The 27,793-nt window shown below is 40.2% G+C and overlaps 1 protein-coding gene across 3 annotated transcripts in view; it reads left to right on the forward strand.

The window, feature by feature from the left end:
* Positions 1-27,117, forward strand: part of GALC (galactosylceramidase) — a 47,396-nt gene extending 20,279 nt beyond the window's left edge. The window contains exons 9-17 of one of the 3 annotated variants that reach the window (XM_070415430.1): positions 7,160-7,284; positions 8,788-8,915; positions 10,719-10,808; positions 11,899-11,985; positions 14,581-14,731; positions 16,630-16,810; positions 19,981-20,144; positions 21,330-21,406; positions 25,229-27,116. In XM_070415430.1, the coding sequence (XP_070271531.1) occupies positions 7,160-7,284; positions 8,788-8,915; positions 10,719-10,808; positions 11,899-11,985; positions 14,581-14,731; positions 16,630-16,810; positions 19,981-20,144; positions 21,330-21,406; positions 25,229-25,375 (1,150 nt within the window). In that variant the 3' untranslated portion in view covers positions 25,376-27,116. Of the gene's footprint in view, positions 1-7,159; positions 7,285-8,787; positions 8,916-10,718; positions 10,809-11,898; positions 11,986-14,580; positions 14,732-16,629; positions 16,811-19,980; positions 20,145-21,329; positions 21,407-25,228 lie in introns of all 3 variants that reach the window. The other 2 variants (XM_070415449.1, XM_070415440.1) reach the window with 2 other exon arrangements.
* The last annotated feature ends 676 nt before the right edge of the window (positions 27,118-27,793 follow it).

A 27,793-nucleotide genomic window follows, 5' to 3' on the forward strand; every position in this document is an offset into this window, starting at 1 on the left:
TTTCTGGACTCTCTATTCTATTCCACTGATCTATATGTCTGTTCTTGTGCCAGTACCAGGCAGTTTTGAGAACAGTGGCTTTGTAATACAGCTTGATATCTGGCATTGAGATCCCACCTACTTTGTTCTTTCTCAGGATCGTTGCAGCTATTCGGGGTCTTTTTTTATTCCAGATGAATTTTTGGAGAGTTCGTTCTAGATCTTTGAAGAAGGCCATTGGTATTTTAATGGGAAGTGCGTTGAATGTATAGATTGCTTTGGGTAGTATGGACATTTTAATGATGTTGATTCTACCAATCCAAGAACATGGTATGTTCTTCCATCTGTTTATGTCTTCCTCTATCTCTTTTTTCAACGTCCTGTAGTTTTCTGAGTAGAGGTCTTTAACCTCTTTAGTTAAGTTTATTCCTAGGTATCTTAATTTTTTTGGTGCGATGGTAAATGGGATTGTTTTTCTGATCTCCCTTTCTGAAAGTTCACTATTGGTGTATAGAAATGCCTCAGATTTCTTGGGGTTAATTTTGTATCCTGCTACATTGCCAAATTCATGTATTAAGTCTAATAGCTTTTGGATGGAGTCTCTAGGGTTTTGTATGTATAATATCATGTCATCTGCAAATAAGGACAGTTTTACTTCCTCTTTTCCAATTTGGATGCCTTTTATTTCTTCTTCTTGCCTAATTGCAATGGCTAATACTTCCAGTACTATGTTGAACAGGAGTGGTGAGAGTGGGCATCCCTGTCTTGTTCCTGTTCTTAGGGGAAATGGTGTTAGTTTTTGTCCATTGAGTATGATGTTGGCTGTGGGCCTGTCATATATGGCTTTTATTATGTTGAGGTATGATCCTTCTATTCCCACCTTTCTGAGAGTTTTTATCAAAAATGGGTGTTGGATTTTGTCAAATGCTTTTTCTGCATCAATTGATATGACCATGTGGTTTTTTTCTTTCAATTTGTTTATGTGATGTATCACATTTATTGATTTACGGATGTTGTACCATCCTTGCATCTCTGGGATAAATCCTACTTGGTCATGGTGTATGATCCTTCTGATGTACTGCTGGATCCGATTTGCTAAGATTTTGTTGAGGATTTTGGCATCTATGTTCATGAGGGATATTGGCCTGTAATTCTCTTTCATTGTGATGTCTTTACCTGGTTTTGGTATTAGGGTGATGCTGGCTTCATAGAATGAGCTTGGAAGCGTTCCTTCCTCTTGAATTTTTTGTAGTAGTCTGAGGAGGGTAGGTTTTAGTTCTTCCTTGAATGTTTGGTAGAACTCCCCTGTGAAGCCGTCTGGCCCTGGGCTTTTGTTTGCTGGAAGCTTTCTGATGACTGCTTCAATTTCTTCCATAGTTATTGGCCTATTGAGGTTTTTAGATTCTTCCTGATTGAGTTTTGGAATGTTGTATTTTTCTAGGAATTTGTCCATTTCCTCCAGGTTGTCTAGTTTGTTGGAGTAGAGTTGCCCGTAGTATTGTTTAACAATCATTTGTATTTCTGTGGGGTCTGTTGTTATTTCGCCTCTATCATTTCTGATTTGGTTTATTTGGGACCTCTCTCTTTGCTTCTTGGTGAGCCTGGCTAGGGGTTTGTCAATCTTGTTTATCCTTTCAAAGAACCAGCTCTTGGTTTCATTGATTTTCTGTATTGTTTTTTTGGTCTCTATTTCATTGATTTCTGCTCTAATCTTTATTATCTCCTTCCTTCTGCTCACTCTGGGGTTTTCTTGTTGCTCTCTTTCTAATTCTTTGAGTTGTAGAGTTAGATGATTGACTACCATTTTTTCTTGTTTTTTGAGATAGGCCTGTAGAGCTATAAACTTTCCTCTCAGGACTGCTTTCATTGTGTCCCAGAGGTTTTGGATTGTTGTGTTTTCATTGTCATTAGTGTCCAGGATGTTTTTAATTTCTTCTTTGATGTCATCGGTAACCCAATCAATATTTAGTAACATGCTATTCAGCTTCCAAGTGTTTGAGTATTTTGGGTTGTTTTTATTGTAGTTTATTTCTAACATTATGCCATCGTGGTCTGCGAAGAAGCTTTTTATGATTTCAATCTTCTTGAATTTGTGGAGACTTTGCTTGTGACCCAATATGTGGTCTATTTTTGAATATGTCCCATGAGCACCTGAGAGGAATGTATATTCCGCAGCTGTGGGGTGAAGTGTTCTGAAGATGTCAATTAAGTCCATCTGATCTAGTGAGTCATTTAGGATTGCTGTTTCTTTGCTGAGTTTTTGTCTAGCGGATTTATCCAGTGATGTCAGTGGTGTATTAAAGTCCCCTACTATGATTGTATTGTTGTCCATCTCTCCCCTGATATCTTCCAGAAGTTTTCTTAGGTATGTGGGTGCTCCTGCATTGGGTGCATATATGTTTACCAGGGTTATATCTTCTTGTTGTGTTGATCCCTTTAGTATTATGAAGTGGCCTTCCTTATCTCTGGTTATGGCCTTCACTTTGAGATGTATTTTGTCAGATATAAGTATTGCTACCCCAGCTTTCTTTTCCTTTCCATTTGCGTGAAAGATATTTTTCCATCCCTTCACTTTCAGTCTGTGTGAGTCCCTTCTAATGAGGTGGGTCTCTTGTAGACAGCAGATGTATGGGTCATGTTTTTTTATCCATTCAGCCACTCGATGTCTTTTGGTTGGAGCATTTAGTCCATTTACATTTAAAGTTATTATTGAAAGGTACTTGTTTGTAGCCATTTCTTTTTTTGTGTGTGTGTGTGGCTGTTTTCTTTCTGAGCTTGATATTTCTTCTTTTTACACCAGTCCCTTTAGCATTTCTTGCATGGCTGGCTTGGTGGTGATAAACTCCCTTAGCCCTTTTTTGTCTGTGAAGCTTCTTATTTCCCCTTCAATTTTGAATGATAGCCTTGCTGGATAGAGTATTCTTGGATTCAGTCCTTTGCTTTGCATCACTTTGTAGATTTCCGTCCATTCTTTTCTGGCCTGATGTGTTTCTGTTGAGAAATCATTTGATAATCTAATGGGAGATCCCTTGTATGTTACTTTCCGTCTCTCTCTTGCAGCCTGTAAGATTCTCTCTTTATCCTGAACATTTGCCATGGTAATTATGATGTGTCTTGGTGTGGGTCTTTTCGGGTTCACCTTGTTTGGGACTCTCTGGGCTTGTGTGACTTTTTTCTTCCCCACCTCAGGGAAGTTTTCTGATATTATTTCTTCGAATAGGTTTTCTAATCCATGTTCATCTTTCTGTTGTTCTGGCACCCCTATTATTCGTATGTTGTTTCGTTTCATGTTGTCCCAAAGCTCCCTTAGGCTCTCCTCCTGTCTTTTAATTTTTTTCTCCATTTGCCGTACAGTTTGAGTGTGTTTTGCTTCCTTGTCTTCTAATTCACTAATTCGGTCCTCCGCTTCTCCCAGTCTACTGTTGATACTTTCAATGGAGTTTTTTATTGAAGCTATGTCACTCTTCATTTCTTCTTGGGACTTACTTAAGTTGTTGATTTTTTCATCTGTTTCTTCTAGCTTCTTGCATAAGTAGTTGAGTTTTTCATCTGTTTCTTCTTGCTTCTTGAACATCTGGTGCATGTACTCTAGGAACCTTATTCTGAATTCTTTTTCCGTCATGTTGCATATCTCTGTCTCACTTAGCTGCTTTTCTGGCGAGTCCTCCTTTTCTTTCCTTTGGGGGTTTCTTTGCCTACCCATGTTTGATCTCGCTGACATATGTAGATGTTGAGATGTTCAGTGGCTGCTCCCTGGGTGGCAGGGGCTCCTTGGGTTGTGGTTGCTGCTCAGACGGTTGCGGTAGCAGCTGCTTTCCAGTTGGCAGCAGCTCCTCTGGTGGGTGTTGTTCACAGCTGTGTTGGCTCTTCTGGCTGGTGGGGGGAGGCTTCACGTACAGCTGCTGTTCCACAGACAGAGGGTGTGGTGATCAGGAGGCTGTGGTGATCAGGAGGCTGCGGTGATCAGGGGGCTGCTGTTGCTTGGATCTGCGGTCTGGGAAACGCTCCTCTCTTACCAGCACTGCATGGTCTGGGAAACGCTCCTCTCTTATGGGCACTGCATGGTCTGATCAGTTCCTCAGGATGCCCCCTTTAGTCTCAGTTCTCCGCAATCACAAAATCCAAATCTCAAATCTCCTGGCGCCAGCAAACCCGCGGAACTCCTTACCCTGGTCAGGGTCTGTGTCTGTCCCAAGAGACGCGGCTGTCTGCCATGCGGTCTCCCTCGGACCCTCTGGGCTCAGGTCTGGCAAACTTTCCTGCCCAGATCCCTGGTTTTTAACCTTTCCAGGGGAGGTCTGCCCTTCCCGGCTGCAAACCGTCTCACCAGCTGAGTAAATTTGCCAATTCGGGGTGGGTGTTATTAGTTTCAGCTGCTTACTCCGTTTGCTCCGGGCAAGAACATTTTAAAAAGTATTTCTAATACCCAGTCTGTATCCAGGTTTTCCTAATTATCTCAAAAAGTGTCATTTATAGCTTTTTTAAAAAAACATAAGAGCCAATCAAGTACCATGCATTGCACTTAGATGACCCTAAAATATCTTTTAATCTAGAATAGTTTCCTTCCTTCCTCATTTCTTATGACAGGACTAAGCTTGTGGACTTTCCACCTCCCAATGTGCCCCACTGATCCTTAGGCAGTGGTTCTCAACCTTCATAATGCCGCGACCCTTTAATACAGTTCTCATGTTGTGGTGACCCCCAATTTCATTGTTACAAATTGAACATAATTAAAGCATAGTGATTAATCACAAAAACAATATGTAATTATATATGTGTTTTCTGATGGTCTTAGGCGACCCCTGTGAAAGGGTCATTCGACCCCTAAAGGGGTCGCAACTCACAGGTTGAGAACCGCTGCCCTAGAGCTTCATTAATTTGTGTAACTGTCTGTTTCCAAAGGGAGGTTCCGAAGAGAGAACACTCTTTTTTATTTCTTGAGGAAGCATTTTTTAAATGCTTTGAGAAGCTTCAATTGTAATTAGATTCAAATTAACTTTCTAAAACAAAAATAAATAGAGCAAAAGCAAGCCAATACATGCTTTTGTGATGTTAATGAGAGCTGACATATTATTCTGACAGCCCTCTTTGTTCTTTTTCTTCTGTTTTTGAAAGAAAAGATGCTTCTCATTGAGAGTTTGGTTCTAAGGACTTAACTTGGTATTAGGAGTCAGGCATGCTCATGGCAGAGAATTGAGTTGACTGCATATAAATACAAAGTAGGAGGCAAAAATCACTCATATTTTTGCCATCCAAAAGTATCTGTTCTTAAAAATTTTGGAATGTGTCTTCCCATTTACATTATATATGTAAAAGTTTCATATAAAATTTTAATACAATATACTATATAATGTTCAGGAAATAAGCTGCTTTTCACTTAACAAGACATTATGAACTTTCCCTCATATTTAGGTATACTTTGACTTCAGCACTTTAAATGTTTATATATGTTCTTTTACATAAAGCGGGATTTCCCACACTTGCCTTGTCTCAGGAAGCACCTGACTCCTTGGCAGCTGCCCAGACCTGCTGAACCTTAATCTCCAGGGAAGGCTCCTGGGACTCTGGTGGTCTAGTCAGCACCCAGGGGATTCTGATGGCACACAGCTTTGGGAAACACTGACACAGAAAATATCCCATACCTCATGAATATTCTCCTCTTCCTAGAAATGGAAGTTCTTTCTGTTTTCATTAACAGTTGAGTACACACTGAAATGATCGGTTGTGTGCAGATGTCTTTATAGACATCGGTGATGATTTCCTCAGGTGTGTTCTTGGAAGTAGAGTCAGTATCTGCATCAGAGGTGTATAGATTGTCAAGGCATTTGTGTATATTACAGAGTGCTCTCCAGGTAGTTTAATTTGTATTTCTGGCACTAGCCAGGGGAGATACCATGCATCTTGTAATCCACGGGTAAAGTCATGAGAGCTCTTAACATTTTCACTGGTAGTAAGCACTTTTTGAAAATTGGGACTATTATTTCTACTTTGTGTTGCCAGAATTAGAAGTCTTTGACTTTTTAAGAATGTCAGTCTATCATTTTATTATGGGTGAGGACTTGCTAACAAAAATACAATTCTTTGGTAAGCTCTCTCTAGTTTTTTTTTTTTTTTGGCTGTGAGGAACCTAGCAGTACCAGGGTCCAGAGCTTCCTTTTTGTCCTTGGATTTTCCTGAGAACCACAGAGTCACAATCTTAGGGGTCAGCACCCTCTCTGAAAGAATGGATCACAATGCAGACCAGCAAGCTGACCCAATTAGTACTTGTAGATGAAGCAGAATCATAGAAGTGCTACAGCCCCGACCTTGTTCTGTCCTCTTCACACATTCAGTTCCCACAGCAATCGCATGAACGAGATATATTTCTTATCCTCATTTTACAGACCAGGAAACGGAGGGCCAGAGAGGTTAAGTGATGGAGCCATGATTTGAACCCAGGCAGTCAGACTGTCAGAGTTCTCAATTTTATTGCAGTTCATAAAATTATATCATGAAACTGGGACACTGGGAAAGCTGACTGTCACAAGGAAAGCAAGTATGAATAAAGCCTTTATTTCTGGTACTGGTAGGGCATGGTCCATGTTCTGATTACACCATGGCTCCGTAAAACTGCACACGTTGGATTAATCTAAATTTTTTAATTATGTGATTCACCATTAACAATATTTAGATGCATCCAACACTGGATTTTTCAGAATATGAAGGAAGTTAGTAAACATATGTTTTCTTGCTTCGGGTGGCCATTTTTCAGTATTTATTATCTATTTATAATGATAAAAACATAATATGCTAATTAGACTGGATGTCCTTCCAGAGACCTTCCGGACAAAAGCTGGTGCTGCAAGGGAAGCCCGGGTCCCAGGTGTCAGGGAAGCCAGTGCTGGCAGCTGGGGAAAAAAAGGCCTACTCTTGCACGAATTTCGTGCATTGGGCCTCTAGTATATATATAAAAGGCTAACATGCAAAGTGTCCCATTGGCCCCAGCCAGCAGCTGGAAGGCCCTGATTAGCCCTGGTTGCCGGCCAGGCCTAGGGACCCTACCCATGCATGCATTTCGTGCACCGGGCCTCTAGTATTTATATAAATTATGTGTATGTCTTTTTACTATGTAGGATTCTAGACATTTACATTTTTATCACAAATGTTTTGGTGTTTCTCTCTTATCAAACAAATCATCTAGAACAATCGCTTGGAATGTGGTGGCCAGTTACTATGAGCAGTTGCCCTATGGGCGCAGCGGGCTGATGACTGCCCAGGAGCCTTGGAGTGGGCACTACGTGGTGGAAGCTCCTATCTGGATATCAGGTATGGTTCCCATACCTGTCACCCCCTAAAGTGCTCTCTAAGGGCAAAGCAGAACATTCTTAGAGGGGGTTGTCATGGAAAGGCTGAAACTCCCCCCGTAATTCTCCTGGCTCTTTTGGCTATCTAACAATTAAATAGACAGAAGACAGATTATCAGCAGGAAAAAACAAGCAAATTTAAGTTTGTACATGTGGAGGTCTCATAGATATGGGACCTAAGATGTGATTAGAGTAGGTTTTTGATACACCTTTTAGACAAAGGAACAATCAACCTCTGAGGAGCTGACTGGACAACAAAATAGGCTTGGGTTCTAGTTACTGAAGAAACGAAGCAGTGCCCTAGCCGGTTTGGCTCAGTGGATGAGCGTTACTGTGGGCTGAGGGGTCCCGGGTTTGATTCCTCTTAAGGGCACATGCCCAGGTTGCAGGCTTGATGTCTGGTGGGGGGCATGCAGGAGGCACCTGATTGATGATTCTCTTTCACCACTGACGTTTCTATCTCTCTCCCTCTCCCTTCCTCTCTGAAATAAAAAGTATATTTTTTAAAAAGAAAAGAAACTAAGCAGTTTGCTTACACAGCTTTCTCTGTTCCGAGTGTCCTAAATCTGGCAATAAGGAATCGGTCTCTCTGCCTCCTGGTGCAGGGAGGGTACCTTTCGCCTGCGAGATTTATTTTCTGCTCTTGGGGACAGAGAGAGTCAGTGTTGCACTGCCGTCTCAACTTTAATTAAAAATCATCATTATGCTGGTTTGGCACATGTCCTGGTTGGTTAACTCCTTAAATGTTGAACTTGATTTTTTGCATGTGGGGTCAGGTCATAGAGTATTGCTCAGTACATTTTCAGGGCCAGCATTGGAGGTGCCCAAGAAATATATATTGTGTAAATAAACTTGTTGAAACCATAAAGCTTAGTTTTTGAAATGCATTATTAACTTTTTAAACCTTATTTTTGTAGTTATACTAGATGGGTTAAAGTCAGCGGTTCTCAACCTGTGGGTCGCGACCCCTTTGGCGGTCAAACGACCCTTTCACAGGGGTCGCCTAAGACCAAATGCATATCAGATATTTACATTATGATTCATAACCGTAGCAACATTACAGTTATGAAGTAGCAACGAAAATAATTTTATTGGTGGGTAACAACATGAAGAAATGTATTTAAAGGGCCAGAAGGTTGAGAACCACTCGGTTAAATAGAGATGAACAAAGGTTGGGAGAGGATAACCTTATTTTATTATTGGAAAAAGACAATCGTATTCTTGAACTGACCGAGTGTGGTTCATTTGTTTTTACTAGTCATTCTAAGAATCCTCCCATAATTGTACCATTTAACTGGACTAATTATTCCAAAGTTGGAACATGGAATTGGCAAGTATTTTCTTCTAAAATAAAAAAAATAGCTTGTTAGACTTAATCAGACTCAAATCAGTAGACAGGTTTTTAAAAAACAACCCCGTCATTACCATTTTAATCTTATTTGGCTCTTTCTATGCTTTTCTGTAGCTCATACTACTCAGTTTACTCGACCAGGTTGGTATTACCTGAAGACAGTTGGCCATTTAGAGAAAGGAGGAAGCTACGTAGCTCTGACTGATGGCTTAGGTAACCTCACCATCATCATTGAAACAATGGTAATCCTTTGTTGTTTCTTTCAGGGGGGTGGGGATTAAATCACTTTGTTTTTTTAAATCGGCTTTTGAAGATTATATATACAACTAGAGGTCTGGTTCACAAAATTCATGTGGGGAGGGGGTGTCCCTCAGCTTGGCCTGCATCCTCTCGCAATCTGGGACCCCTCGGGGGATGTCCGACTGCTGGTTTAGGCCCGATTCCGTGGATCAGGCCTAAACTGGCAGTCAGACATCCCTCTCGCAATCCAGGACCGCTGGCTCCTAACTGCTTGCCTGCCTGCCTGCCTTCCTGATCGCCCTTAACCACTCTGCATGCTTGCCTGATTGCCCCTAACCACTCGCCTGCCTGCCTGATTGCCCCTAACCACTCTGCATGCCTGCCTCATTGCCCCTAACCACTCACCTGCCTGATCACCCCTAACCGCTCACCTGCCTGCCTGATCGCCCCTAACTGCTCACCTGCCTGCCTGATCGCCCCTATCTGCCTCTGCCTTGGCCCCTGCCACCACAGCTTCGTCCAGAATTATGTCTGGAAGGTCGTTCAGCTGTCCAGTCTCATTAGCATATTGTGTTTTTATTATTATAGATAAGCAGTATGTAGTGGAGGAAGGAACTTTTCCCTATACCCTTTCAGGTTCAATAGCTGAGGCTCCACAAATTAAACCGACAAAAGACAGAATAGCCCGAGAAAAGAAAACAGAATTTATTTGTGCATGCAGTGCACATACATGTGGGAGGAACTCAGTGATGAAATCACTCAACGGGTGGTTAGGATTTGAGTTTATATACCTAGCTTATTGAGTAATGTAGAAAGGAGAAAGGGAGCATTTGGGGAAATAAATGACTTTTGGGAAAGATAATGGGTTTTCAGGAGAGCTAACAGGAGATGAGAAAGTTGGGATAGTGTTTGGGCTGATCTGAGCGGTCTTTCCCTCTCCTTCAGGGCCATAAAACTCCCCTAGAGATTTTGGGGTAGGCTTTTATTCCCATTCCTCTGTTCTGGGGTAGATGCACCCTGAAGAGGAATTATGGCAGCCTTATTTCCCAGAACTTGCTACTTTTAATCTTCCTTTTGTTTTCCTTCATCTGTTAGTCTCAACTATCTTCAACTTAAAGTAATCTTTATACCAAAGTGGCATATTTGGTGGTGGTTTATTCCTTCAAACACATACTTCAAACACATACTTAAAGTGCATAATTTCATAAGGTTTAACAAGTATAAGCCCAATAAACCATCATCACAACCAAAGTAGTGAATGAGTATCCATCACCCACCTAAGAGGATTCATGTCCCTGTATAAGTAGTCCCTCTGTCCTGCTACTCCTCATACATTGTGACGTCATTGCTTTATGTCACTGAAGAATAGTTTGCATTTTCTGGAGTTTTCTGTCTCAGTGGAATCATCCAGTATATACTGTTTTTTGTCTTGCTGATTTCACTCAGAATAAAACGTAAAAACATCTCAATACATCTCAAGCGTTTGTTTTCTTACTGTATTTTACTTGGAAAATATTTACAACATAAAAAAATCTAATGTGGGTGCTATAAAATGACTGGAATTTAGCTGTGAATTCAAAGTATGGTTCAGTCAAAATGCCAGCGAGCTTTACTTTGACTAGTGATATGCAATGGACACTCTATAAAGGTTATATTAGAAAAAAGTCTTTAAAAATTTAAAATAAACTCATAGTTGTCACCTAATATGTATAGTTTCTCTTAATATTGGGGCATTAAATGTTTAATATTTTTTCCTAATGGCTTGTGCATCATTTGGATAATTTATGTGATTTTTTTCTCCTCAGAGCCATAAACATTCTAAGTGTATACGGCCACTGCTTCCTTATTTCAATGTGTCACACCAAATTGCTACCTTCGTTCTTAAGGGTTCTTTTGTAAGTAAACATGTGGGGCTTTTATTTTGGTTTTGAGAATTTATATATTTTATCATAGGCTAGCAGTTTTTAAATGAAATCATATATTACAGTCAGAAGACAAGATGTCTTATTAGAGTCTTAAACGATTTTTATAAAAAAGTCACTGGTTGCCACCCATGTTCTTACGGGTGAGAAAAATCATTATAAAATAATGTTGTTTCATTGTTGTTCTTTACCATAAAGTTTACTAAAAGTTAAAAAAAAAGTTTGCGTATGAGTGGATAAATGCCGTGTCTTGAAGCTGCTGACTGGTTTTAGTCTATCACTCCAGAGCGGCTCGGAGGGAGAGCTCTGTGGCCTTGAAGAGCACTTAACAAAAGTGACCTGCAGGAAAGTCATTCTTAAGCAGGAGCATCAGTTATGTAGTCTGGGGACCTTTAAAGCATTGATTTATATAGTGTTCTGTACATAAAAGAAAGAGAGACCAGACTCTAGCTCTTTCTACCTATTGTTAGATTTGAATGCAGAAAATGCAGCACTCTTTCTAACTACTAATCGCATTAAGGATGGTTTTTTAATACTAGAACATTCTTTAAAAATATTAAAAAAAATGATTTCAGAGAGGAAGGAAGAGGAAGAGGGAGAGGGAGACAAAAGCATCAAGAGTGAATTATTCATCAGCTGCCTCCTGCACGCCCCCTACTGGAGACCAAGCCTGCAACCTGGGCATGTGCCCTGACTGGGAATCAAACCATGACCTCCTGATTTATATAGGTCAAGGTTCAACCACTGAGCTACACAGGCCTGGCAATACCAGAATATTCTTAAAATGCTTTCCACACAAGTACAATAATGAGTATTTTTCAAGCCAAGGCACTAAAATAAACATTTGCCAAAGTCTGTAGATTTATAGGAAATAAAATATTTGCTTGAATAATGCTTTTCTACTTTAAAAATGTTACCGTTTAAATTTGAGATGCAGGCCTTTCGGTGGATAGAGAAAAAGTGCATATGGCCACTGGTTCGCTCTTGCTGGTACTGACTTTGGGAATCCTCAGAAGAGTATGACAAGCCACTCAGCTGTGCTTCCTGTGTGTTCTCTCCTCAGAGTGAAATACTGGAGCTGCAGGTGTGGTACACCAAGCTTGGGAAGTCATCGGAGAGGTTTCTCTTTAAACAGCTGGATTCTCTATGGGTAGTTTTAAAACAAATTCCTATGTATTGAGCATTGCAGCAGTCAGTGGTTCTCAACCTTCTGGCCCTTTAAATACAGTTCCTCATGTTGTGACCCAACCATAAAATTATTTTCGTTGCTGCTTCATAACTGTAATGTTGCTACTGTTATGAATTGTAATGTAAATATCTGATATGCAGGATGGTCTTAGGCGACCCCTGTGAAAGGGTCGTTTGACCCCCAAAGGGGTCGCGACCCACAGGTTGAGAACCGCTGGTTTAAGGGAACAGAAATTTGATTAATGAATTAAGAATTTTTAATTTTATAATTGATTTTACGGCTGAAGCATACTAGAGAGGAAGTTGTCCCCAACCAGTTTTTATAAAATAGAGATCTTCTTCAAAGCAGTTGGTTTGTCTTAGTGAATGATACCACCATCATTTTCTTTGGCTGCTCTAGTCAGAAATCTGAGTCTCATTTGAAACTATCTTTCCCACTCTTCATGTACTCACACTTTATATACCACCAGCGATCGAGGATAGGGATTCTACCATCCACACGCCTCTCTTACCCATGCCTCATTCCCCTTTCCCACTGCCTCTGCTTGATTCCATTCCTCATTATCTTGCTCCCGGATTTTGGAAACCACCTCCTGCTTCCCCAGCCGCTAATCTGATTCTCTCCAGACCCCCATCACACTGCTTCCAGAGTGATGTGTCTAAAATGCAGGTCGGATTTTTCTCTTCTCTGCTTAAAGTGCCTCAGTGATTTTTCCTGTAAGTTCATATCTCTTAGTGCAGCCCATGACACTCCATATGACCTCAAGATGTATGTCCTATGAAACTGGCCTCACAAATTAAACTTCTTGCATTTTCCAGAGCATAGCATGCCAGTTTAACTACTTTTGTGACTTTGCACATGCCTTTTCTTCCTCTTAGAATTTCTCACCACATGTCTTCAAGACTCAGCGTAAGGTCACTTCCTCGGGGGCTTTCCCATCAGCCTTAGCTCATCTCCACCTGGGAAGATGTGCTTGTCCCGTTAAACACTTTCCCACTGCACTGGGCACCTTGAGAACTGAGGCCCTGCCTTCTTTAGCTTTTTATCCAAGGGCCTGCTGTAGTGCTGAGTACATGGTGGTTTCTCAGGAAATAGTTCAGAGAATGGATTGGCCTAAGCAAGCGCATTACTTCCCCTAATGGACACAAATCTGGTAATTATTCGTATCCTGTGAACCCACTAGCCACTCTCAATGATTGAACATGCATTAATATTAAATTCCGGAAAAAAGGACAGTCTGTTTTATTTGTACAACAATTGCTAGAAATAGCATAATAAAATTGATTTTCCCCACAGGAAAAATAATGTCATTTGGGGTTATTTCTGAGCCAAAATATGGTGTTAGATATTTCATAGATCTGACCAACAATTTATTATTAAAGCAAAGATAGAATAGAACCTCCTTTAGTTCAAAGTAGAAAGAAAGCTGCTCAAATTTCATAGACTAGGCGTACAGCAAATGCCTACATTAATTGTACACTAGACTATTTTTGGCACACAACAGGTAAGACAGAGGATGTGTTTTCATACCTCACACACTAGGCTAGGAGCACTGTAGAAATATTATCTCATTCAATCCTCACAGAAGCCCTGGGAAGTATGTATTTTGCCTCATTTTGTAGATGAGGATATTGTGACTTAGATTAATTTGCTAAGATCATAAATGTCTTATAAACCTAACTTGCTAATTGAAATATATATTGAACATAGAATGAGTTGAACTATTTTTTCCTTAACAGTAAAAGGTTTCCTGAGTCACCAGTGAGATTTTATGGATTTTTCTACCTTAGTAAAAAATTAGTAAAGTCTTAAAAAGTAAATAAGCAGATCTCCTAGTTATGTGTATTGAATATGTACAGGGTTGGACAAAAGTAGGCTAAGTTGGCAATATGTGAAACAATTTATTCTTGTATTTTATTTATTAATTACTATATTATTTTCCATATACACAACTGTAAACTGACTTGTACCACCCTCTATATAAATATATGTAGACATAAACACATATGAAGTGTTATATATATGTGTGTGTGTGTGTGCATATATATATATATATATATATATATATATGCTATTTTTATTATAGACAAGGATGTAATATTTAAAACACATACATGTACAAGGGTGGGCAAAAGTTGGTTTACAGTTGTTAGTATGCAAAAATTTGTTCTTATATTATTATTAATTTTTATACTATTTTCCATATAAGTAACTATAAGCCTACTTTTGCCCACTCCTGTACAAGCTTTAAGGAACTTACAGTCTAATGGAAAATAATAGACTAATAGAAGTAGATTTGGGGATCATCTAGTCCTCCTTCCCTCCATGTAGAGAAATTCTTTAAAAAAATGCTTTCTATGAAGAATAATCTTATAAACTCTTCATAATAACAACATTTTTTTGGAGGGCCTTAATCTGGGGTGTGTCCTTTACAAGTGGTGAGAAAGTTCTAACAGAAATGAGTTTGGCTTATCTTTGAGCCTGTGTTTTAAAAAGCCATTTTGCCCAAATGAGACGAGCCAAAGCCCTGTCCTTGACACCACGTTTTCTTTTTAGCTCCTTGACAGCAGCGGCAGCTTCACAGTGGAGCTGCAAGAGGATGAGTTGTTCACACTCACCACTCTCACCACCGGCAGCAAAGGCAGCTACCCGCCGCCTCCCAAGTCCCAGCCCTTCCCACCCATCTACACGGATGACTTCAACGTTGGTGAGTTTCCTTCACTACAACTTTAGCTTGGTTCCCATTTTTATCAGTTGTGGAGAGAGTCTACCTGGGAAACCAGTGTGTGACAGAGGGCTGCGCAAGGTGCATTCATTTAGCTCTAAGTCTCTTATCTTTTATGTTACTTCAGGGTGAATTTCCACTTGAGGACCTGTATTTTTCAGTGCCAGCAAAAGCCTTGAAGTCATTGTCAGAATGAAAGAATTCTAAGTAGTTTTTGGTGAAACCTAAGATTTGTTACACTGCTACTGCCCCTTACCCATGTCTCATGAAAGCCATTGTCCTTTGTATAGAATTTAAGGCACATAATGGACTGAGTGCTTGTGGGCAGTTGCTCTATCTTTGGATAATCCAACTCATTGTCCACCCTCTAGTGTGCCTGGGAGTTTTATGTGTGTGCTCTCCTGGTTTTCTGGGAAGATCTGTGCTGATGCTGTTAGAAAAGCTTTTGGTGATAGGAAATTTAGGAAATCTTGCAAATGTAGGAAAACCGTTGGTAATTTAATTGTTGTATTCCTAGATCCCTCAGCAATTGACAAGACTTGGTGACTGGTAGGTGTGGGTGCATAGCATCATGGACCTCACAAGCAGGGTCAGGTTCTCTGCTCCTGGGATCCACAGCTGGAGGGGAGAAGTAGGGAGGGAGACTGGCTTTGGGAGAGACCCAGCCTCCTATTGCTGCGGGGCTGCTGGTGCCACTTCGGACCAAGACTCCCAGACTCCTATACCCCTGCCCAGTGGTCCCTGCCAGGGTCTCAGCTCCTTCCCCAGGAACCGATCCCTGGTTGACTGGAGTACAAGGCCCTTTGCACTGTGACTGAGTCCTCTCAATCATTAGGATAAACCAGGCAACAGTGACCCTGCCTCCACAGCAGAGCGTGGTGCTGTTTTCTTGCAAGTCCCTCAAATGGCCTCCAGTATCTTAGCGTTGGGCGCAGTCCTCTGTCTGCAGCAGTAACCCTCCTTGTGTTCTGTCAGGAGGGGTCAGCGTGGGACATGGCCTGTGGGCACCCTGACCATTTATTCTGTGACCTGCAGATGGAAGGCAATCCTCACCCTTCCAATCTAAAATACACTAAAACGGAAATTAAACACCAGAGGCCAGGCTTCGGAACTACTTTATAGGGTTTTTAATGTCTCAAATGATGTGGCGAATGTGAAAACACTTGGAAAATCATGAAGTGAGAAATTGCTGTAAGATATTATGACTAAAATTGCTCATCTAGCTCCTTCATCATGGTAAGACTATAATTTAATAAAACTAAGAAGAGATTGATAGCTTAGGCTCAACACTGATTTTTTTGTTCCGTTTTAGAAATAGAAGAAAATTTGTGAGTTCTAAACCCTGTGTTTGATATCACGAGCCTTTTCTAATGTTCTCTCAGCTGATGAGTGTGAGCAGTGACTTAGAACCTTGTCTGACAGATATTATAAATAACAAAACTAAATCTTGTTGAGTTCTGGCCAGGGCTGGCTTATGTCTGCACTTTATATACATTCTTTCATGTATTTATTCTCTGTCCTCCTCCCACTTCGAAATGAGGAAACTGCGAGACAGGGAAGTGGAGCACCGTGCCCAGGGCCAGACTAGAACTTGAACTCAGGTCTGCCTTCCTCCAGAATTCATGGTCTTTTCCCTTCAGCAGGTGCACAGGTTAAATATGTAAAGTCTGTATGTCACACTGATCATATTGACATTAATAATGACAGCGTAAAATCAATATCTCATTAGTAACCTAAACCCTAAACTCTGACTGGTTGTAAGTTTCATTTCCTCGTTTAGAACTTTTCAGCAGTGTTTTCAAATGTACCATAAAATCTCCGAGAAACAATGTTCAGTAAGGATTTGATATTAAACAGAGAATTTATTGTATTCTGAACAGAATACCCGTTTTTTAGTGAAGCCCCGAATTTTGCTGACCAGACGGGCGTGTTTGAATACTTTATGAATACGGAAGACCCGGGAGAGCACCGCTTCACACTGCGCCAAGTTCTCAATCAGCGACCCATTACGTGGGCTGCGGATGCGTCCAGCACCATCAGCATTATCGGGGATTACAAGTGGTATGTGATGCTGGCGTTCTTGACGTAGATACGACTGCAGTAACCTTGTCGTGCTGTTGGGTACATTCTGAAACAAAGGCTTTTCCACGTCCTCCTGTCCAGGCACCTAATAGGTGTGATAGTTATTGAATATTAGGGTGACCACAAAGTAGCAAGTTGTTTTGCTGTGTCAGTTTCCTTCCCTCAAATTTTCCCAGTTTCATAGTAATTATTCCAGCAACAGAAGATTTTAATATAAAAATTGAGGACTTTTGGACCAATAGTAATTTAGCATTTATTTACGGTCTATAATTTGAGTAGCTTTTTTGGGTTTGTTTTTTGATCTAGTGGTGCCACCTGCTGGATATATATTAGAATTACACTGTGCTAGCCTGTGACTGTAGATGGCAATCGTGAAAATTAGCTTTTAGTTGGATAGGGAATTCAACTCTTCTTTTTAGGCATCTGGTAAAGAGACAAGTTGTATTTGTTTTTCACTTAAAATATAATGACCAAATAAAAACTCCCCTTCCCCGTTAAGTCAGTTATGGAACTCCAATGTACTGGTTATTATACCTGTTTTCGGTGTTTGTTTTTTTTTCCTATTTTTCTTTTTAGCTGGTATAATTCCACTGTGAAACGTAAAACACAACCATCCCAGGTTTAGTGATACTAGCTATTAATGCCAAGCCACCAAAGAGCCTATCTGTAGTTTAGAAATTGGACAGGGTGGGGAATATAGTTCTGAAAAGAACCCTGAATTGTTTTATCTGTGGAATGCTGCAGAAAACCTTACCCTTCTGTATTGCCTATTTTCTGTTAAAAATCACAAAATCACAGTTCTAGTCCCAAGCTCTGATACGTCTTGAGAAGCTGTCAGCTATCCAGAGTTTCTAGGACCCTTACAGAGGTAATACTAAACACTGGTGTGAGTTCCCCACAACCACCTTATGGCACAGGTCTCATCCTCCCAGCTTATGGATTGGGAAACTGAGGCTTCCAGGCAAGATTTGCCCATGATCCCACCCTGGCAAATTGCAGAACCAGTGTTAGAGGCCAGCTCTCTCTGGTTCTGTAGCCCATGCTCTTTGGACCACACCTCACAGCCTCATTTTAATCGTCATCTTCTTCCCCGGAGTAGGAAGGGGAACGTTAGTGAGCTTTCTCTGTAGTTCTCTTTTTGTGAACCAGCTCTCCATGTGTGCACAGGGCCGCCGGTTCTTAGATCCGTGTTTGCAGTAGAACTGCCTCTCTGTCATGCTTACACGTAGATAAGTACCAGCACAGTACTTTAGGTAGACTTCCCCTGAGCGACTTAAGATTTTTCATTTGTTAGTAAGCTTTTTTGGGATCTGAAGACAATCACAAAGTTACCTTTGCCCTGGCTGGAGTGGCTCAGTTGGTTGGGCATTGTCCTGAGCACCGAAAGGTTGCATGTTGGATTCCCAGTCAGGGCACATGCCTGATTGCGACCTCAATCCCTGTTGGGGTGTGCAGGAGACAGCCAATCCATATTTTACTCTCTCCCTCTCCTTTCCTCTCTCTAAAAATTAATTTAGAAAAATATTTAGAAACACACACAAAAGAACCTCCCAAAGTTACCTTTTGCTGCACACATCCAAACTCTACATCCCTTTGATCAAATTTGCTTAATATGTGGGCTGGGTTTTGTTCTCTCAGCACCACTGAGAGACTATGGCTATGGAAGAGTACTCCACACTGTTACTCTACTTCATTCATTATCTGTAAAATTGCCTGTAAGTTCTGATACAGGAATCTCTTATTCTGGAATGGGATGGGACGTAAAAGAAAGGAAAATGTTCACTCTTCTCTCACTCTAAATCAAATAATTTATGATGCGGACAGTATCTGTAGCACATTCGAACTCTAAGGAACCAGAAGAGAGGTAGGGATATATTGATTACTATGGGAGGACATACCTGAGAGACTGGCTTTACTTACTTAGCATTTGATTTTCCCCTAAAGTAGCCCAGCTCTGATTAGAGGATTAAATGTGAGTTCCCTTATTGTTGTATACCTGTTGTAGGTGCTTCTTTTTTTAATATTTTCATTTACATAGTAAAATTCCACTGTGCAAATTTTACTGATTAAAAAACTCCGAGAAATGTAAAAGCCACATAATTCTAGATCCAGTTTACCCCATTTCCAAAATACTTGGGGGCATTCTTAATTTTTATTTTAGGTAGATTGCTTGCTTTATTACTTGGCTATGGTCAGGCTTGCTTTCTTGTTTGCAGTTATATTTTGAGTGCGAGGTGAATTTTTTTCAGAGATCATGTTGGCTTGAGGTGGCTCGGTCGCTGCTTAAGGTATCTAGTAGCATTTATAACAGGAAGCCTGGAGGAGAGTCAAGTCCTAGCCCTGCTGGCTCCTGGTTGGCTGAATCTACTGTCCATTAGTTGTCTCAGAGCCAGAGCTTTACTGCTTCTGAATAAACAGAGATGCCCTGTGGGAGAAAAGGGTTCTAAAGCTGGAATCCCCGGACCAGCAGCATCTGCATCACCTGGGAATCTGTTAGATAGTAGGTTCAAGGGGCCCATCCTCCACCTGCTCAGGTTAACAGGCCCTCCTGCTGGTCTCAGTGCTGCTCAGGTTGAAAACCGCAGCTGTACAGTCCACATAGAGTTGGCTCTGTCTTTGCAGAGAAATAACTTTAGAGCTTTTGTCTGGAGTTTTTAGGTCTTCTTAGTGTTAAATGTAAAACTTATCCCTCAAGTCATTGATGTTTTCCCAGAAGCTCCTGCCATTGCTCTCGCTGCTTATCTTTGCTGATGGAAATGTAATAAACCTTTTTGTTCAGAATTATTGGGAGATTGCCTTTTACGAATTCCTAGAAAAATGGCTTCTTTTAATGTTATTTATTCTTAGGATGGATGAGACGCTGTTATTGAGAGAAGAAATATAGTCTTAAGAAACTTAAAAACAGTAAATATTATTTTCCAGTAATTCATTAAAAGAGGCAATGAAATGCGTTGACTTTAGTCTTGTAAAACTTAAAGCCATCATCAGTGAAGACTCTCGAAGCTCATTCTTGCCATAAGCACAGATGTAGCAGATCCTGTACTCACCTCCATTAGAGGTTTGGAAGCACGGGGCTGTGCAGTGACGCATCATCCTGCTATGTTTGGCAGGGCATAATGGAAAGCCTAACCAACCGTTTCATTCTGTAGGTCCAACATGACCATCACGTGTGATGTTTTCATAGAGACCCCTGGGAAGGGAGGTGTGTTCATTGCTGGAAGAGTGAATAAAGGTGGCATCTTGATTAGAAGTGCCAGAGGGATTTTCTTCTGGATTTTCGCAAATGGCACCTACAGAGTTACAGGTGATCTGGGTAAGTGTCATATTCTATAGCATGAGAGAGAGATAACTTGTGCAAAGCTTTCTTGTATATTACAGAGTTGAGCTGGCAGTAAGGGTGGGATTTGTGTAGATGGGGTGAGGGTAGAGAGTGCTCAGGAAACATGTAAATAGAAGCAAGGAGGTGGCCACTGTGCTTGTGGAAATACAAGGAGAGGGATTGATATGCTTAAAATAGAGTAATCCTATTTCCTAATTTAGTTAATACATTGAAAACGGTGTGACTTTTCTCATTCATCTTAGCAGCCCTTGTTTTGTGTAGAATAGTGTTTTATGCAGAATAGGTGCTTAGAGCAGGTTCCAGTTGAACCCCATCCAGGTCCCTTTGGTTTTGGATACACACTGCTCTGTTGAAACTAGACCTTGTGGTGGTGGCTCTGCTTGGTTCTTAGTTTCCTGCTTTTCCTCTTGCATTAATAAAAAAGTCTATAGTTTGCTGCTCTCCGCCTCTTCCTAAGGGCTCCATAAGTAAAATGAAAATGAAACAGGAAGTGGGTAATAAGGACATGAGAGTAGAAGTTGCATAATCATAGCGTGACTGATCTAGAAGGTACCTCACATTTTCCAATCCAGGAGCCAGAGAGGTTAATGGATTTGCCCCAGGTCTCAAAATGAGTTTGCGTCAGAATAGGAATTAAGAATTTAAATCTGTGTCTTTAGTCACCACTGCTCTGTGTTTTAAACTACCCCCTTGGTCTCATCCTGGGTTTTTTCTCAGGCACTCAAACATGATCACAGCCCAAATTAACTCATTATTTTCTCTCTCTGATTCTCAGTGAATGCTGTTACCATGTAATCAGTTACACCAGCTAGAAATCTTATGGTAGTCTTTTAATCCTCCTCCTGTCCTTCATATTTAGTCCAATCAGGTAGAAGTGTACCCCAGAACTATAGAAGCTAATGTGTTATACGATAATTGGTTTGTGAATTTATTTTTCTGGTTCTCTGGTGATTTCGCAGATAGTATATGGTCCAGAGTAGGATCTCAATATGTGCTTGTTGAATGCATGCTCGAATGAAAGATGTTTTGTTTTAAATCATTTGTAGATCTGGAAATGTAGATGTTTATTAAGGTCGACTCTACTACATACAAAAGCCACCTGAGAGCCCCCACTGAGTTACGTGATTTGGTGATTTAGATAACCTTTTTGTGTTGCAGCTGGATGGCTTATATATGCTGTAGGGCAAGCTGAGGTTACAGCACAAGAATGGTATACACTCACTTTAACTATTAAGGTAAGTATTGCTGATCAGCATGGCTGGAGGTAAGATGTTCTTCTCTTGTCCCTTTCTAGCATTTTCTGTGAATATCTGGGGCGGGTGGTGGTGGTGATAAGTAGTAGAAATAGGCAGAAAGTATGGCATGATACCAGCAAACCACCACTCCCTGGAATAGTAGTATGTGTCAGGGTAAACCCACAGGAGAGCCATCAGCTGTTGACTTTATTACCCAATAATTCAACTGCTTTTTCAATTTTGCTTGAAGATTATAATTGGAGCTTATAGGTTTAAGCAAAGTCCCATAACTTTATTTTTGATGGTTGAATATAATTTGTTTTTTTACTGTAAGCACAATGTTTTCAAAGTTGGTTTCCATGAATATATTTGTCAGAGAAGATACCAGGTTCATTGCAGTACCATGGGCCTCTAAGAATATTTGTCAGACTCACTGGTTGATCATGAGTTGTTGATTGACATGGTTCTAAGGGATGCTCTATGGAGAAATTCTTCTGTATAAAAATGCTTCTCTATGCCAAGATAGACCTGGCATAACTTTGTTCAGGTTATAATAGAGATTAAAAATGGAATTCAGAGAAATTTTTGAACTTGTTCTCTTCCCTTACCCAGTCACCAAAACGACAATACTAAATTTTCAGGTAGTATCAATATGTATGGACCATCATAGTTTACTTAACTATACATACTTGATGGGCATAATTTTGTTCCCAGTTCTTTCCTTGTACAGGGAACTGAGGCAGTGAAGGATGCCTTTTTGCAGATAGAGGGGAGAGATCTTTTATGTGCCTCTTGGGGTACACATGTTCTATTATTTGTTTAGGCAGATATTTAGAGGTGGAATTGCATTTTAAATTTTAACAGATACTACCCTGTTGCTAGTCAAAATGTATCAATTCTATAGCATTTATAATAATATTTGATATTATCAAGTTTTAAAGATTTTTTTCAAACTGATAGATATGATTTATATTTTCTTGATAATTAGGTTGTACATTTTATATTTATTGTCCATTTTATATTTATATAACTTTTCTCTGAAGTTACCCATCGAATTCTTTCCTGATTTTCTTACTGTGTTGTTTTTTTCTGATGGACCTATATGAGTTTATTATGTACTAGTATTCTGGATAGTCTATGTGTTACAGATATTTTCTCCTGTTTTCTTGTTCTCATGATTTGTATTTTAATTTTGCTTATGGTATGTTTCATGAATAAAAATTTAAAATTTTGGTATTGTCAAATATTTCACATTTTCTTCATTTGTTTTATATTTTGTTTAAGAAAGTGTCCCTTTTCTTTAAAGTAGGAGCTTTTCTCCCTGCCCCCAAACTAAATAAAGTTTGGGATGCGTTTTATGTTTAAGTCTTTAATCCATTTGGCATTTATTTGTGAATTATAAGATGAAGAGCCCGATATAATCTTTTTAAGCAAATTGATAGCTATCATCATTTATTATATAGACTGTCCTTTTGCCCATGATTTGAAGGCCACATTTTTTGATGTAATAAATCATCACATGCGCATAGCTTGTTTCTGAACATTTCTCTGTTCTTTATATTGCTCTGCTTGTCTATTATCCTATACTAGAGGCCCAGTGCATGAAATTTGTGTATGGGTAGGGTCCCTAGGCCTGGCTAGCAATCAGGGTTGATCAGGTTGCCCACCTCCCCCCCCTCCTTCCCTCACTACCCACACACTACCACCATGTGGTCTCCCTCTTCCCATCCACCCCCCGCCTCCCAGCCTCCCGCCTCCTCTTTCCCTCGCTCCCTCAGAACCCCACCGTCACTGCTGCTGCTCGCTCACCCCACAAGGGTCAGCACATGTCATAGCGAGCGATTGAACTTCCAGTCTCCCGGTCGAACTCTCAAGGAAACACTTTGCATATTAGCCTTTTATATATATAGATAATAAAAGGCTAATATGCAAATCAACCGAACAGTGGAATGACCGGTTGCTATGATACAAACTGACCACCAGGGGGCAGGCACTTAATGCAGGAGCTGCAGCCTGGTGGTCAGTGTGCACTCACAGGGGGAGTGTCACTCAGCCAGAAGCCAGGCTCACGGCTGGCAAGTGCAGCGGTGGTGGCGGGAGCCTCTCCCACCTCCGCGGCAGTCAGACATCCCTCAAGGGCTCCCGGACTGTGAGAGGGCGCAGGCCAGGCTGAGGTACCCGCCCCCCCTCCTGAGTGCATGAATCTCATGCACCGGGCCTCTTGTTTTATTTATAAAAACAGGTGGCTAGCCTGTGGGCCATAGTTGGTTGACTCTTGTTCTTAAGGCAGTGAACTTGTAGATAAATCAATAAATAAAATTATGAATAACAATATGGAATAACGAGATAAAGTAGCTTACCAGATTGGATTTTCTCGATAGAGAGGTCAGGCAAGACCTCTTGGAGTGGGCAATGTTTGATCTGAGGGTGCCGCTGGGACTGGCCTTGTGTGAGGAGCAGCTTGGCCAGGTTGGCCAATGCCTGGGGAGTGGGGGGTTGGGGGTGGCGAGGAGATGAGGTACTGTTAGACAGGTGTTGTGCTTAATATGATTTGTGTATGTGAGTCCCTTGGGTCTGTGTTAATATTCACCATTCCGTAAGTGGCAGGAGATGTTTAATGAGCGTCTAGAGCTGAGGTGGCTGTGCATGTGTATAGTAACAGGGATGCATGTGGACAGCTAGGATTCAATTCCTAGCTCTGCTGGTAAATCTTGACTTTGGTTTTTAATCTTCAGTCTGAGTGTCTCCATCTGTAAAATGAAAGAGCTAAATTGAAGTCTATTGCATTATAGACTTAAAAACAGATTTAATTTTAGTTCTTGGCCTCGTGCTTTGGATCTTTAGCTCTTCATCCTTTGAAATTAGCTAGTTTGAAATGTTTAGCTGTAATTGCACGCTGTGCATATATGCTCATAAATGTACTGTAATAATGATAATAAGCGCCGGCTAGCGTTTACTCACTGTGTGCCAGGCCCTTAACTAAGTAGGAATGGCAGCCACATGAAGAGGATGTTACTTTATCTTCCTCTATCAGTGACCACTAAGTCATTTTTTAAAAATATATTTTATTGACTTTTTACAGAGAGGAAGGGAGAGGGATAGAGAGTTAATAACATCGACGAGAGAGAAACACCGATCAGCTGCCTCCTGCACACCCCCTACTGGGGATGTGTCCGCAACCAAGGTACATGCCCTTGACCAGAATCGAACCCGGATCCCTTCAGTCTGCAGGCCGACGCTCTATCCACTGAGCCAAACTGGTTAGGGCCACTAAGTCATTTCTATGCTACTTCCCTTCTTACTGCCCCTGGCAATCATCACTGATGGTGACTAGTTTTCTAACTAAGGTTGGGCTCTTCATATGACTTTGAAGTTATATTCTGTACACTGGGACAGAAAGGACTTACATATATGGACATTTTGGTTCCATTACTCATGTATGCCCACAACCCATGCACATACAACCACTTGTAAAAAACAAGTGTTTTTTCTTTTATTTCAGTGGGCTCTTGTCTAACATTTTATAATAATTTTATGAAAAGTTTCACATTTCTGTGGGTTTTACATTTTGGTAGAGTCCAAGAAGTATTGTGATATTCCTTGTGCCTTGGAAACTATTACACAGGTAGATAAGAATTTCCTCAGAGAATATTGTTCCTGTATTTCAAACTTTTGTTCCAACCCATGGAATTGTTTTCCTGCAGGAAGTCTTAAGTGAGGAGGGTGTTTGCTCTGCTAAGTGGGTGGGCCACAGGTTATTAAGAAATGGACTCCGGACAATCATTTTCATATGTCTTCAAGGGTCGCCTTTCTTGCCCCCAGGGTCATCTCTCGGCCGGCATGTTGAATGGCAAGCTTCTGTGGTCAGAGGTCCCAGTGAATTTCCCCAAGAATGGCTGGGCCGCGATTGGAACTCACTCCTTTGATTTTGCACAGTTTGACAACTTTCACGTGGATGCCACACCCTAATATTCACAGAGCACCGTAGAACACTCTTTGGATTTTTTTTTCTTTCTTTTTGGTTTGGTTCAGAGCCAATTCTTTTTTTTTTTTTTTTGATGGATTGATATATAAGCCTTTGGAGGCCAAAAATAATGAAGAGTAAATGAAGAAGAAATATGTTTTTATTTGATCATGTGGAAGATTTTTTTTTTTTAGAACTAGTTCCAAGGGGAAGAACAGGTGACTCTTTAACATCACCTGGTGTGTATCCTACTCTTCGGATGGTACATTGGTTCACCCCTAGGAGCGCTTTGGGTGGTCCAGATCTTGACACTTGGTGTTACTGCTGAGACCGCCCTCGTCATCTTATTTGGAAGTGATCATGCAGGTGATAATAACTTGATTATCACAGAAATGTATTTATTAATGCCGATGTGTGTCTAAGTGAGCTGATGTCTTTGTCTTAAACTAAAGAACTCTTGAAATGCTGCTTTTTGAAGACCACTTCAATGTGTTATTCTAAAAAGTACTTTTTATTTTCCTTTTTTATGATGATGCTTTTAAATTATAGATATGATGAATGGAATGATATGAAAATTGTCTCATTAATAAACTACCTCTAAAGCCATTTCTGCAATAATAAATAATAGTAGGTTAATTGGGTTATCTGCATTTTAAAAAATTCTTTCAGATCCACTTTCAGTCATATAACCTTATAACTCTCCGTTGTAACATTTCTCCAGATGGCTGGAAGGAGGAAGAAAATACCTATAGCCAATGCTGTAAGTGGGTCTAAAGATGAAATTGAAGCAAAGTTTCTTATCTCATATCATGTGCTTTTCCTGGTCTGTCTTCTCATGTGTCACTGGGAAGAGATTAAAAGAGTCAATGAATGAATGTTTTTTTCTATCTGCTTGTATGCAGAAGAAGGGGGACACTTAGCTAGTTGCTAATTCATAGAATTGGATCTAATATTTTGTGTGGTTAGATGCATTTATGTCACTAAACTACCAATGCATTTATATTTAACACTACAGTGTCGGGTGAATTTCCCGCCAAAATATAAGATGGCGCGGGCAATTATTTAGGTTTCCCGCGCAAAATCAGAGTTAGTTTAAAATGCCTATATCTTTTGAAGTATGGGTTCGATTGAAATGAAATTTTCGGTTTCTTGTGTAAAAAATGAAAATTTATTCAATCACAGACATTTTTTTATCTATTCAGTACATAAATAATTTGATATATATAAACTAAATACGAAAAACCCAAAAAATACTTATTACCTAAAAATATACACATATTTTTAAAGTTTAAAATAAAATTTTCATAATAAATCAAAACAAATAGAAATTAATAGTTTTTTAGCGTATGATATTTTTCAAAACACGCCCCTTTATGTAGAGGTATATTGCAAAATTTGCACATGTAGCGTGTCTCACTGTGCAATTTATGAACGGAACATATGCAACACCTTCTCAAAATGTTTTTCTTTTTTCCACTTCCGACAATTGCCTGTAACGTATGCTTTCTCATGTCCATCGATAGCCTGCATGGTGGATCAGATGTAGGTGGTTTAGCCCGCATTCCAGAAGTAGACGGTACTGGTTGAAGGTCTGGAACAATGTCCATGTCCTCTGGAATATCATCCGTCAACCAGTGGATAGCTGTTTGTTTCAAAAACATTTTAAAACCCATTTTTCTTTGCCTCACTGATTTGTAAACTGCATAAGAATTAAATAATGCGCAATTTATCATATACATTGCCAACCTTTTTGTCCATTTGACCGTCCTCCGCAATATCGAATAATATGAAAGGTATTGGTCGGCCCGGTCAACACCTTTCATATGTTTATTGTAGTCAATGAGTGCATTCGGTTTGACAATTTTCTTTTTTGATGTTCTGTCAATATTCTGACTTTCTTCCATCTCCGCAGAATGAATCGAAGAAATCAGGTATACAGGCTTTTTTGATTGCCACACTTGTAACAATATATCATTTTTCCTTATAAATTTTGTTTCACCTTTTTTCAAAGAAATTGTTTGAAAATCTTTAGGTATACCTCGATTTTTCCGGATTGTTCCACATATTCTGAATTTGTTTTTCATAAGTGCTTCACAATTTGCGACGCTATTATAATAATTGTCCATATATATATGGTACCACGAATCAGTGTATGGAGACACTACTGTTTGTATCGTTTCCAATAATCGCTTTCCTTCGCCGCAATAAATTTCCATGTTACAGATATATCCTGTATCACTTTCGCACAACAAACGAACCAATATTCCATATTTAACGATCTTGCCAGCATTATATACCCTAAAGAATAATCTTCCCCTCCAAGGTATGATCCCTTCATCTAGTGATAATTGCTGATGAGGTTTGTAAATATTTATAAATTTAGGCACAAAATAATCTAGTACTGGTCTCACTTTGCAAAGTCT

The sequence above is a fragment of the Myotis yumanensis genome, unplaced genomic scaffold (assembly GCF_028538775.1).
Source record: "Myotis yumanensis isolate MYYU_CA2020_CCGP unplaced genomic scaffold, mMyoYum1.0.hap1 SCAF_1, whole genome shotgun sequence".
In the NCBI taxonomy this organism is placed as follows: domain Eukaryota; kingdom Metazoa; phylum Chordata; class Mammalia; order Chiroptera; family Vespertilionidae; genus Myotis; species Myotis yumanensis.